The sequence below is a fragment of the Halyomorpha halys genome, unplaced genomic scaffold, assembly GCF_000696795.3.
Source record: "Halyomorpha halys isolate HHAL.00 unplaced genomic scaffold, Hhal_1.1 Scaffold29.1, whole genome shotgun sequence".
Classification (NCBI taxonomy): domain Eukaryota; kingdom Metazoa; phylum Arthropoda; class Insecta; order Hemiptera; family Pentatomidae; genus Halyomorpha; species Halyomorpha halys.
Genome location: NW_027115892.1, coordinates 519,139 through 533,359, shown reverse-complemented (window position 1 = coordinate 533,359; position 14,221 = coordinate 519,139). Strand labels below are relative to the sequence as shown.

The window sequence follows — 14,221 nt, the reverse complement described above, 5'->3', positions numbered from 1 at the left end:
TGTTGTTCTTTGCTGACCGCACCCCCCGACAAACTTTTCCAATCATAAATAAATATACAAGAAGATGGTCAGGGCTGTGGTCAAAAGAGAAACAAAAATAGTTTACAACTATTTTTTTTTCTCTTTTGACCACAATCCTGACCATCTTCTTATATATCAATTTTTACGGTCAACTATATATAAATATATATTTTATTATATTTTCTCCAAATAGATTTAATAGTATGCCGATGATACTTGTCTATTATCAGTGAACAATGATCCTTACATTGCATCCCAAACCCTCCAATCCCACATCACCATCGTAGAAGAATGATGCCAAAATTGGATTTTACCCTTCGTCGTAAAGCAATGACCTCTTGCCGAACAGTATCCTTAAATAATACCCCCCTTATTCCTGTCGAACAGATCTGTTACTTAAGACTACATCTCGACAAACGACTGACATGGAATCCTCATACAAGACTAAAAAGACAAGAAACTGTTCGTCGATTCCGACTATTACAACATTTACTTGACAAACGGTCTAAATTCCCAATCCATTACAAAAGACATTATAATCTATATCCTACATACTATAATATATATCCTACATGACTATTATAAGGCCTATCTGGACATACGGAGTTGAGCTTTGGGCCTCCACTAAACCATCAGAGTCCTCCCGAATCCAATCCTTACAGTCCAAAATCCTTCGTAAACTCCTTAATGTTCCTTACTTTGTCACAAATCAAGTCATCCATCAGGATCTCAATGTTCCATATGTTGCCGATTTGGCCAGAACCAGATACCATTCGTTCCATGATAAACTTCTCAACCACCCAAATCCACTTGTTTCTAACCTGGCTTCTCCTTCATTACCTAATAATCCTCCTAGGCGTCTGAAAAGAAGATGGCCTCGAGATCTTCTCCTCTAGAAATGTTATTGGAGTTCTATCAGTGGATAGATTCTCCACATATTTGTATCATGTCACTATGTCACCTACAGCAAATTTACTTGTATATATGTTATACAGTTGTAAATAACAATAAATAAATGATTAAAATAAAAAAAAATATTTCATTTCTACAATTATATAGTGTTTTATACTTTTATGATATAGACAGCACAGATACCTGATGTGATCGAAGCAACACAGCTTCCACCTGGAAGGATGTCTGGAGCCCTTAAAAAAGTGGAGTCCCAGCAACCAGTGCCGGCCAATGAAGTAGAACCAGATTCAACAGTGTCATTGGCAGAAGAAAGAGATAGTAATGATTCTGATGACGAGTCTGAGCCTTGGATGGAATGCTGGAATTGCAGAGCTCCTGGTAAGTTGCCCGTCACAATGAATTTTATATATATTTTAATTTTTTTTATTTTACTCCTATATCATTGTTTTTAAGTAAAAAAACAAAAATTAACAGTTTCTCAAGGATTAAAATTTGTTATAGTCATGGATACAATAATAATAATAATTTCTTTTATTTTAAAAAATATATAAATACAGTATCCAAAAAAAAAGTACTTTGGCAATGGAATATAATATAATATAAAATATAATACTTTGCTGGAGGTTGATTAAAAAAGTGAAACAAAAAACTATATAGATTTATCTTGAGTACCAAAATTTAGAAAAATAAAATAAAATAAAATATATGTAAAGTACCAATAAGTATACATTGCTTTGTACTAAAAATACATAGCTAAAGCGAAAACAAATTATAACAAAGTTAAAATTTACCACTAAATAAACTAATAATATAATATAATGAAATAGAATTACACTATAAAAAATTTAAAATAATATACTTTTAAATTTATAAACTGTTTTCAATAAGACTAGTTATGCCTTGTTGATTTAATAATATGAATGTCATCAGAATTTAGCATGTCGAGTAGATGGGGCCTCATTATAAGACTCCTAAATACAGGTGGCGAATCTCTGCCAGAATATCATAGCCAAAAAGTGTCTTCAATATTTTACTTTAACAATGTACTGATAATTATAAAGGATTTAAGTCCATATTCACTTGATTTCTTAGAAGATGTAGAATAAAGTTCAAATAATTATGTATAAGAACTTACAATACAGTTTTAACCATAGTATTATCATAATATAGAACTTAAATCCTTTCTTCCAATCGATAATAAGAGAATTTTTTTCTGAGTCTGAGTAGGTACTTAACTCAACATCAACATTCTTATGACTTAAATCTTTTGTAATTATCGGTATTTAAATACCTTTAAATATTATTTATAATTATATTATAATATTTAAATACTATTAAAATAATTAAATACATCTAACGGACACCTCTTCTCCAATGTTACTGTGGATTGTAGCTTTTAAACATATTTTCAGTTTTAATGCAAGATTATTCATGTATGTAATTGGATCAATACCGTTCCAGAATTATTTTAATTGTGATAGTAGTAGCTAGAATATTAATGAAAGATATTTGTTTATTATTTAAGAGTATTGTTTATTTTTGCTTACTAATGATTATTAATTAGTTAATAATCATTAATTTTTTAACTAACATGCCCATGTTAAAAATTTCAAAGTCATGTAGAAATTGAATATAATAAATTTGTTTGTCTAGCAATAACCTCTTGACCAGACTTTCAAGCAAAAAAAAAGGAGATTTGTTACTATGTTATGAATATAATAAAGAATGTGTTTTAATTCCTAGACAAGTTTAAGTAATTTGGGCCAACAAACTGTAAATTTGACTATCCTTTTATAGATAACTTCAAGTTTAAAAACAAAACACCATGATTTTACCTTAATGCTGTAGTTGATTAATGTCTATAATTACTTATTATTATCGATATTATTTTTTTTTTGCAGAACCAGTTGCTGGTATTTATCGTGAAGATGCAGACAATATGCGTATGATTTTTTGTTGTGAAAAGCCTACTCGAATCAAGCCTACGAATGCTGTCATTGAATCTACCGCAAAAAGTTACCCATACGATTCCTGGGTTCATCATAGTTTCTCATGAAATATTTGGTCTATTTGTTTTTAGTTTACAGAATCTGTCTAACCTCACTCACTCCTGTAATATTACCTCAATATTACATTATGGCTTTTTATAACATATAATACTCCTATCAGGGAATTCAATAACTTGTATATTTTTTAATAATGTATGCTAGTTTTAACATATATAAAATATACATGTATATATAATACTGAGTGAATAATTAATTAAATGGATGAATAAGTAATGAATTCTAATTTTTCCAGTAAAAAAAAAGTGTGATTTAATTGTTGGAGGAAGCATTCGAGTGTCCTGCAGTCAATCTGAAATTGTGAATTCTCGAATTATTCTCTTATGTACATATTAAAATGAATCTATGTATATATTAAAGAAAGCTTTAAATGAAATTAGTTTTGTCTTATATTTATCTTCATTGATATCCTATCTAAAAACCGTTATGCCTTAAGATTCTTTTTTTAATACCTCTGATTCTCTTTTATGCTCAGAACTCTCATGGTATGTAAATTAGCCAAGACTCAAGTTATGCTTTAAACATAAAATAAGATTTGACAACTATAATTTTGTTGAAAATAAAGTTTATTTAATAATAATAATAAATGATAATATGATAACCTGTTTTATTTTAAAATGTAATCAAAATTGTATGAGAATGTTCAATGGACATCACTTCACTACTTATTATAGTTCAGGAATAAAAAATACTGAATAACTTTTTTTGAAATAGTTGTTGATTTTTTGTAGATTAACCATAACAAGATGAATAGTGAACATATTTCTTAGGAACATACATGTATAGAGTATTTTTATGGTCATTCCGTGACAATTAATAGTGTATAACTTGAAGAGAAGTGTTGATTTAGGTCCAATTTTTTTTAATTAAGAAAATTTACCTAATTTCATTTGAATTAGCCTAAATATTCAAAAGCTGCTCTAATTTTCTACTATTCTATTCTTTAATTAAATTCTGACTTGTATATCAGGTACTTTAGTTACTTAACCACTGTTTTGTGAAACCATAAACTTGTGTTTGTCAATTTTTATATTACCTGGAACAACCAAAAATTACTCGAATTATAAAATTAAATTAACATAATACTCGTATTATTGTTAAACTATATAATGAAGTGTACAGATAATGTATTTTGGGATTGGACTTGATAGTTTTTGAGCAAACTTGCTACTTGCATTCCTTTGGACAAATTGTATATCTTAAAAGGAACTGCAAAATCTGAGCTAACTAAAGAAAAGAACTAGATATCCAGCTTTCAAAACACTACTCATGAAACTTACTCTAGAATTTTTTTTAATTTCAACACTATAATCACATCTTCTATCGGCCATACTAGTATTTAAAGCATGAAAATTAGCTTGCTTAACTAATACCAATCATCTCTCTATTTCTTAAATCGTATGCTTATGTGAAAAAGAAGTATCCTCAATTTTTCGAAAACTATTTTAAGGAAGTATGTGTGTATAAACAGTATCAATTTTAGACAATTAGTGCTCTCAGGCACTTATCTCATGAGCACTCTTGTCTCCTCTGGCTATTATACATTATTCTATTAAAATATTGCATATTACTCTGTTTTTATTTGTATTTCATTCAATTTATCTGTAATTCAGTTGCTTTATTAATAGGCTAAAATTAATTTATCTCATATTTGAAATTTTCCATAATTCCCAGTTGGTGTCCCAAAGGTTGGTGCTCTTGGCAATTAGAAACTTTTACATAAATCTTGTATTCTTTTTCTGAGTTATATTTTGTTAATGTAACATTTGGAATTTTTTATGTATCTGTAGTATTAAGTATAATCAATCTAGTGATTGACCAACTACTACTTAAATTATTTTATGGTTGATATAAAATATCCAATCATGTAGAACAAGGTGAGTATTGTTATGATTTTTGTGTTACCTTGCTTTAAATTACACTTTTAATATTATACTCAACAGCCTTTTAAGTAATTGAAAAAATAAAATGGCTCCTAATATGGAATTAAAGTCTTATTCTAATAATAAATGTAAAAGTAAAACATGATCTAGGAAACAAATTGATGAAAGAAAGAACAATTTCAAACGATCTCATTGGAAACAAAAACTAATTGTTTATCTTGATGTTGACCACCCTTTGACATACGGGGGTTATCTACAGCTTACCAACCTATTCTAACAATGGTTGGGATCAAATTTTTCATTTTGTGGGAGCGTCACTCAATGAAAAAAGTCAATGTCCCAGGCCAGATTTGAACCTGTGCCACCAGCAGATCTCAGATTGGTAAGGCCTATGCCCAACTACCAAAGCTGTAGATGGCCCATCTTGTTTTACTTTTCTTATCAAAATTTAACTTATGATATTGTTTTTCAATGTTTATGTATTATTTCAAGAAATTCTTTGGCCAGACCAAGTCCTGAGTTGATGGATAGCATGAATGATTTTTGATTCATCTTAATTTCTTGTATTGTTGGCTTGTACTATTTAATAATGAAAATGTAATCATAAACATTTATATGAGGAGAGGATGGTTTAAACTTTTAACTTATTTATGTTATTCTCTGACCATCCTCCCACCCATCTTCACACATATATATACATATATATATATATTGGTTCTATTGGTTGGTGGATACATATATATATCCATGGTCAACTAAGTTCTCATCATCATTAACATTTATCATATGTGAGTTGAAATATGGGTACGCTACCAGAAAAAGATTGGGTATTTAAGAAAAATTTGACTTATTTTCTAACAGTTAGATGTTGCAAAATATATTGTCTTTTCCTAAAAATCTAATTTTTACATGAGTATAGAGAAACAAAACAACAAAAGTGGACACTTTTAATAGGTGGACTTTTTACTTCTGAAAATGAGAAACTCAATTAAAAAAGAAAGAGGTAAAATATTTTCATTGTAAATGGGTTTCTAGGTATAAACAAAAATGCACTGCACTATAGTGACACTGGACACTGTATTCTGGTAACATTATGTTTCCTATCAAAATTTATGATGACATATACGTCTTGTAATATAGCAAAGGTTATTTGTTTAAATTTTACTAAGTTACATATTTAAGCTAATTGTAATACAATAGCTTATTGGGTATAAAAAATAACGCAGGAATTATTGGCTTTAAACTTAAAAATAAACAGTGGCCATTTTGAAAATATGACATAGGCCTGCACATCCTCACGGAGTGATATATTGATTAATGATACTACTATCCTCTTGGAAACAGTTTTACATTAGAACCCATTGAAAGAAATTAGTTTACAATTCTTCTATGTTAACTTGCATTTGACTGGACTATTTTTGCTTGAGCAACAGCTACAATCAAAGATATGAGGTCAATAAGGAACAGTATATATCTTTTAATATCCTTCCATTTCTGCCAAATCTATTCTTGACTATGGTTGTGGCAGTGTAAAGAAGAAAGGTTTGAAATGAGCTTATGGCAAGCAGGTCAAACATGAATTCTAAATCGTTTTCTACACTTTGATCTAATAACCCTTTCTTATGAACATACCAATTCACCCTTGTATGGTAAGTGAATCGTTTAGGCACTGATTAGGAGATTCATCGACACTCAAGTATCTTTATCAATGAGTTATTGTCCAAGAAACTGAGTGCATAAAAAATACTTATCTTGAATGTTGATATTTCTCACTTCTATGTTGTTGAGGTTGCTGAACAAGGATGTAAGGTTGCCCATCCCAAGTGTTTTCCAGAAACATAAAAAAAAGATAATTATATACTTTAGCTCCCCTAAAAATGAGGGAAACCATTTTTATGTGGACTTATAATTGTCAGTTATTATTATGGTATTACTAAAGTAAGTCATTAATTAAAAAGCTTTTCACACACAGAATAAAGAGAGACACCCTCAAACTCTCATTTGTTAGAAGTTTAAATGGTTGGACCTGCAACATTCCTCAAAGAATAGCCACTTCTCGACTATCAAACAAACCAAAAGACACAATATTTTACCAATAATGTGTTATCATGAAAAAACAAGGAAAATGGTGTAAGAGCCACTTAACTCGACGTGGAGCGGATATGAACTGAAGATTGCAGAACCTTCCTTAGAAGGAAGGTTGACAGGGAAGAAGGTGAATAGAGATGGAAAAGCGGGTTTTTAAGAAATGCTGATAAACGGAAAGGTAGTGGAGGATAAGATGTAATGGACATTTACCAGTAGAAATTTCCTCTAGAGGGGAAAAATCCCTGTCGAAGTTGCGAGTAATTCATTTTCAAACGAAGGTTTGAGAATCGGTCATCTCCGGTACTTCTCGGGTCCTTTCGGGTTATTGAAGATAGTCTCTTCCTGTTAAAATCGTTTCGCGCCTTTTTGGGGAAGATAAAGTAAACTTTTACCACAAACAGGCTTGGAGCAAGGGCGAGTTGAAATCATGAGGTAGGACTTGAAAAGGGCTCTTGACAGAAAAATTTGAGATAAAAATCTTTATATTCGTAATCAGCGTCCCAAAAAACAATGTAATATTTTTTGAACTTTTTTACTTTAGATTAGAAGTGGATGTTCCTAAGCTATTTCCGAGGCGAAAACAATTTCCAATACGAACATATAGAGAATTTATTATTTTTTAAATTAATATAGTATAATGTTAAAAAAAAAAATTAATGTTAAAAAAGAAAAACTAAAAAAAAAATCTGTTTTTGTTCTTTTTTTAATTTTTAGGAAAAAATTGAGGTGGCAAAATTCAAAGTGGTGTACAGTGGCCTCAAAAACTTGGAAGTGCAAGATGCGAAATCTTTCCTAGTAAAAGCCCCCACTGCCTGCACTATTAAATCTTAAACAGATTATACAGCTTCGCGAGCATTAAAGGTGCTGGAACACGTTTGCCAAATTATATGCGTACGCGTGTGTAAGTTGGTTATTTCGATTGGCTGGTATAAGTTGATTTGAATTTGTGGTCTTATATATCACTACCGGATGATTAGTCTCACAAGAGGAGATCATAACACAAAAAAAATGCAATGCTTCCTAACCGGACCCACCCCAGTAAGACCTCCCGGGTAGCTCCCCTTTTTTATGTTTTATCAACTCTATGAGTCCAAAAGGAAAAAAGAAAACCTATTCTATAAGTCTTATCTAATGCTCTCTCATCCCTTTTAATATTGTCTATTGGATTGATCACTTTCCGGCTGAATCCGCCCCACGAAGACCCCCAGGGAGCGATGGTCCTATTTCACTTTTGAAATATTTGCTTAAAACGGGGAGAGGAGACTTAAATCGAGCAATATTTAAAAAGCGTCTAAAATTTGAAAACGGCGTGATATGCCTGGGATTATTTATTTCATTTTACTTTATTTTTTAAATTTAGATTACTGCTGTTTGATTTATTTATATTTGTCTGTAAATATGATATGAGTACATACATTCATTATTTTCATTAAATGATGCAAATATTTAACAACAGTTTTAAAACCAGTTAAAAAAAAAAATCAATTGCTGAGTTGAGATAATGGCAGTGTACTCGTGATGGGAGATAAAGAGAGGTCGATCGACCTATCATTAATAGATATACATCAGAGCTTTTGAATATATTTAAAGCAAGTGTTTGATTGATGTCACAGATTACTGTTCGTCACGAAATGTCATTCCACTTTTCTTTTACTATGCTACTTAAAAAAGAACTTTGAAACTGAAAAATGCTGATGAATAACCCAAATATTTTCCGCAGAAAATCCTAAGTCCGTGTGGTATACCTAGATCATTTAGGACCATTGTTAAAGACTGAGATCCTTGCCATATTAGCAGATAGTCAGATGGCAAACGTTAAACGCAATTCAGCTTATAATGAGTTGTTGATAGTTGAACGTAGATTAATATGAGGATAAGATGGCCTTCATTAGGGGACTCAAACGAAGATCCCGTCTTCATTTGAAGGCCTGAAATTCAGGTCGAAACGTTGGCACAAATAAATAAGTTTCGTTTATTCGTGTATTTTTGCTGACCACACCCCTCCCCCCATCTTCTTCTGTTAATTCAGTTTACTTTATGGCCTGATCATCGCTTTGGAAAGAAGTTCTAATTTCTTTATTTTATTTATTAATTATTTAAGCTTGTAACTACGAAGGGTGGGGGCATTTTAGATTTGGTAATACATAATTAAAACTATTTTTGTTTCACTTTTGACCGCAACCCTGACCATCCTCTTATATATCAATTTTTACGGTCAACTATATATACATATATACAAAGAGTTGTATTGTGTCTTCAGGAACATCATTATTTTTAAAGTAAAATTAATTGTCAATCAATTCTTAATTTTTCATTTAGTGTTTTTTATCTATATTAAAATATCTACAAACCTTCTTTTTTTTTTTTTTTTAATCTAGTTATTTAGTGATTTATTCAAGAAACCGTACTTTTTTTTTTTCCTTAAGTCCTCCGTTGAGGATCTATGCAGCCCTAGTGCTGTGGGAATGTCAAAAATCATTTCTCGGGGCCGCTGCGGAATAAATAATTTATTGACTGACCCAGTTGGGATTCGAACCGACTAAGTTCTAAACAAAGCAGTCTAGACCTTCTCCCCAACGTGTTCAGTCATCACGTCTTTCGAAACAATATTTCCTGACAAAGTACTGAGTCCAAGACCCTTTATGGGTTCAATGGTGTTTGTTTATTTTAAATATTTACATTTATTTAATGATACAATTATATCTATTTTTGTCTCTTAATATTGAAAAAAAGAGATTAATTTGACAGCTTTTTATTTTTATTAATTTTAAAAAATGGAATACAATTTTACATTATTCATCTACTTCAGAATCATGAAACAGATTGATCATAACTATTAATCATTTTTGGTTGGAAATCGCCTACAAAATAGGGATATTAACATGAACGCAAATTATCGATATGTATATCGCTGCTATGCTTGATCAGTGGCACATGTGAAAAAAAAAAAATTACCAGGAAATGCACGTGTTCCAACGATATTATTGAAGATAGGGTCTTTCTCTACAGCGCGCAGTACAAAAATAAAATATAAATATAAATAAAATGCCATTATTTAACCAAAACAAAGATATATCGAATCAGAATATTTCAACTACATCAAAACAGTACTTCGAAATATCTATAAAAAAATATCGACTTTTCGATTTATTAGCTTTCTATTTTTTTTAATCTTTGAAAGCAGGAGTGGAGGATTTTAATTGAATTGAAGGATAGTGAGATATAAATTAACCAGTCTTAGTAAAAACTTTGATAGCTCCAATTAAATATTTATCTTCTTTTTTAAAAAAAAAAAAAAAAAGAAGTAATATTTATATAAAAAAAACTTATCACTAGAATCTAGAGAAACAAAAATAAAATAACAAGGAATGGTTTCTTCCTTTGTCTGAAGGATTTACGGTGTCATTAAAATAATTTACCTAATCATCAATGATACAGTTTGAACTAATTTAAAACTAACTTGGAACTAATATCACCTTGATTTGGATTCCATTTCTATGAGTCCAGCTACATCCCTACTCGACTACATCAATATTTTTTTATTTTCATCGGGTTCATGAATACTAAAACAAGAAGAGTTTAAAGCCATTAGCTTATTCAAATTAATGAACAATGTAAATTCAATTGACAATTATATTATCACATTTGCCAATTTATAACATATTTTAACTTATCTATTCAAGTAAAATTTTTACATTACAAAATGTTCAAAAATATCATTACACACGAATATTGTTAATGGCATAGAGTAAAGGCACACTATTGTGGGTTTTTTATTGAATTTAGAGGCAAAATTTAAAAATTCGTGGATTTTTATTTACTGAATTTAGTAGTCAAAAGACGTATAAAGATTATAAAACAACAAAAGGGAAAACTGTTTATATGTATGCGGGGGTATAAATATATATATATTTCTAAAAATGAGTTTTGCATTAATAACGGACAGATCCTGAAGTGGTTCGCACCATTTGAGTCATTATTGGATACTCAAGAAAAAACATCACTATTTAATAAAAAGGATTTATTAGTTACTTATACAGTTACAGAGCATATTTAAAATATAAAAACAGTAAAATTGGAAGATAAAATTAAGTAATACTCAAATCAAAATGAAAAAGTTTAAAACTAACTGCTCCTGGTTCTGTGCCTTTTAATTTTTTAAAAGGAATTTACATTATGAGGTGTAGATAGTTGACCGTAGATTAATGATTGGAGAAGTTTGTCGGGGGGTGCGGTCAGCAAAGAACAACATAAATAAACAAAACCATATTTATTTATTTTATGCCGACGTTTCGACCTTAGTTTCAGGTCTTCATCAGGGGTTGTGGCGTAGAAGTCAGGCTAGTAACTGGTTATTATATTGCTCGTTTTAAGTCTCCTCTCCCCGGTTACTACAGTTACTAGCCTACCTTCTACGCCACAACCCCTGATGAAGACCTGAAACTAAGGTCGAAACGTCGGCATAAAATAAATAAATATGGTTTTGTTTATTTATGTTGTTCTTTGCTGACCGCACCCCCCGACAAACTTCTCCAAGGAATTTACATTAATGTATTTAGGACCATAGTTAAGGAGGAAATGAAAAAAAACAAAAAAACACACACACATTGAAAAGGTGGAAGGGAAAAGATATAAGTAATTAATACAAAACCGAATTCCAACTGACCTCCCTTACTCTTTAGAGTAAGCATTCGTCTAACAAGAGGCAACGACTATCTGCAGAATTATCTCTACAAGAAAAGCATGACTCGGGATCCTAAATGTTTACTATGTGGCCAAAGGAAAATGGATGGAGACCGCCTTGATGAATATAGAAACATTTGCTAATGAGGATTCGAAAAAATCGAATTTATATTGGGCAACAAGACGACGAATGATCGAACGGCTCCGATATAAGAAAAAAAACATTAATGAATATTTAGTAAGATACTCAAATATATTAATTAATTATAATAAATCACTTGAATAAGTCACTCGTGTATATTTATTAGTTAAAAATACAATAACAGAATTAATTAATTTTTCTCAAAATGCTCTTCCATTGATTTTGTTTTTCTTCTTCAGCTTTTATTTATATGGCTTGATTTTAGCTCTCTTTCGAAAAAATTATTTTCACCATCCAATATAGTACCGTATGCTGAACTTTTAACAATAAAATAATTTTCAACTAGAAATCTGTCTGAATAACATAACGTGTAAATTACCTCCGCCACCTATTTCCATTTGAAGTAGGGTCCTAGTCACTTCTCTAATATTTCCCCACTTTGACTATTGCTGCACGGATATGGGGGCGTCTCTGGGGATCTCGAGGCGAAATTAAAACGTTCGATAAATTGCTGTGTACGATACATCTTCGGGATCCCAAGGGACACCTCTGTTTCCCGTTTTTATGCAGAGTTGAACTGGCTTTATCCTTCCTACCGTCGTAAGTATTTCCTGGCATCCTTCATCTTCCAAGTCATCCAATCCCGCAGTCCTTCATACATCTCCGAGCTCCTTCAATTCAAATCCTCTATTCTTTCTCGCAATACCCATTCCCGGTATTCAGATTTATACACCAGGGTCCACCGAACCGAAGCTTTCGATAGATCGTTCATTATCCGAGCCTCATCCTTATGGAACTCCATCCCTTCCAACATCCGTCGCTCCAATACCCACCCTACCTTTAAATCCCGCCTGTTCAATCATTTCTTATCCATTCAGACCCCATAAAATTTTAAATCAATTGTAATTGTAAATGTGTATGTAAACTATTATATCATTCTTAATTATTCTTATATCGTTTTATTTTCCCTTTTTTATTTATCCTTTTTTTTTTATTGTTCAACTGATAAAAGTGAGAAAGTAACTTATAATTATTTTTTATAATAACTGTTTATATTTCTTTGTATTTTAGTTTAAGTATCGCTAAGGCTCCTCAGCCCTCATCCGTTGACTTCTCTGTATTAATCCAAAGGGACTCGTCCCAGAATAAATAAAGTATAATAAATAATAATAATAAATAATAATAAATAATTTAAATAAAATAAATTATTATTATTATTATCAACACCAATATCATAAACTCTGTCTGATAATGGATAAATTTCATTGTTTGTTACTTGTACATCCCATATATCCCATAATATCAGTTTAATTGATGAAATTAAGATAAAAAATGAAATCAATAAATTTAAAAAAAATAACTTTTGAATGCATATAAAATGAAAAAAATTACTGGTAAAAATATAAAACAAAATCAGATGTTTAACAGTTTCAATAGCCAAGCGTGTTCTAAAGGTACCTTCACACGTTTGCCAAACTATGGCAAATTCGCGCATACGCAAGCGTGTAGATGGGTTATTGGTTGGCCTGATTTTTGGCCGCCCGTTGACTGTCGGTTTTTGGGCACAATTTAGAGGGTGCTTCTGCTGCATCTTCACATTTGTGTTCAGTTAGCGCTTTCTCTACTAACAGATAAATACTCTGTGTTATAATGAATTTCCCCAACTTCTAAATTCCATTATTGACTGTAAAAATATATTATAAATCTTAAAATACTATAGATTCAGTGTAAAATACATTGTTTCAAATCTTTTCAATTTAACTTTAGCAGTTTACTTTGGATTTAACATAACACAAATATATATTTATAAGTACTTTATATTTATATGTAATTAAATTAACAATTTTCTAATAATTCTAGAACGAAGGTTGAATTTATATATGTAGTACTATTTCTACGAATTTTTATCGTTTAAAATCTACTTTATTGATATTTAAGTTTTCTTGCATTTAGCCTATCTTTATTTTGTTCCTTTTTGTTATGAAAATCGTGTAAATGGAATGTAATGGCCGACAAAAGTCAGAACAAAACAACCGACATTTGTAGCGTCTATTGTTTACCATGAATCTGTACAAGTCTTGAGTTTGCGGCAAATGGCAAATGTGTTTGTAATCTTGGATAGCCCAGCTCCAATTACATATGAAATCTCTTTGATTCTAGTTCAAGATATATCTGTAGTGGCAATAAAAAAGCCCCAAAACAAAATCCTTATTATTTAAATAGTGTTCGTTCCTGGTACACTGTTTGATACTAATTTCTGCTTAAATACAGCCTTTTTTTTAGGATGGAAAATTTCTCTTATTTTTTCGCATGTATCCGTCTCTAGTTTATACAAGAAACTGCTCGTAGATTCCGATTGCTACAACACTTACTTGACAAACGCTCTAAACTTCCCATTCACTACAAAAAATTAGTATACACTACAA

At 30.7% G+C, this 14,221-nt stretch overlaps 1 protein-coding gene across 1 annotated transcript in view; it reads left to right on the top strand.

Annotated features, from left to right (window-relative positions):
• Nucleotides 1–3,378, top strand: part of LOC106684528 (uncharacterized) — an 11,490-nt gene extending 8,112 nt beyond the window's left edge. Inside the window, exons 4-5 of the mRNA XM_014426660.2 lie at nucleotides 1,104–1,311; nucleotides 2,835–3,378. Coding sequence (XP_014282146.1) covers nucleotides 1,104–1,311; nucleotides 2,835–2,989 — 363 coding nt within the window. The 3' untranslated portion in view covers nucleotides 2,990–3,378. The remainder of the gene's footprint in view (nucleotides 1–1,103; nucleotides 1,312–2,834) is intronic.
• The last annotated feature ends 10,843 nt before the right edge of the window (nucleotides 3,379–14,221 follow it).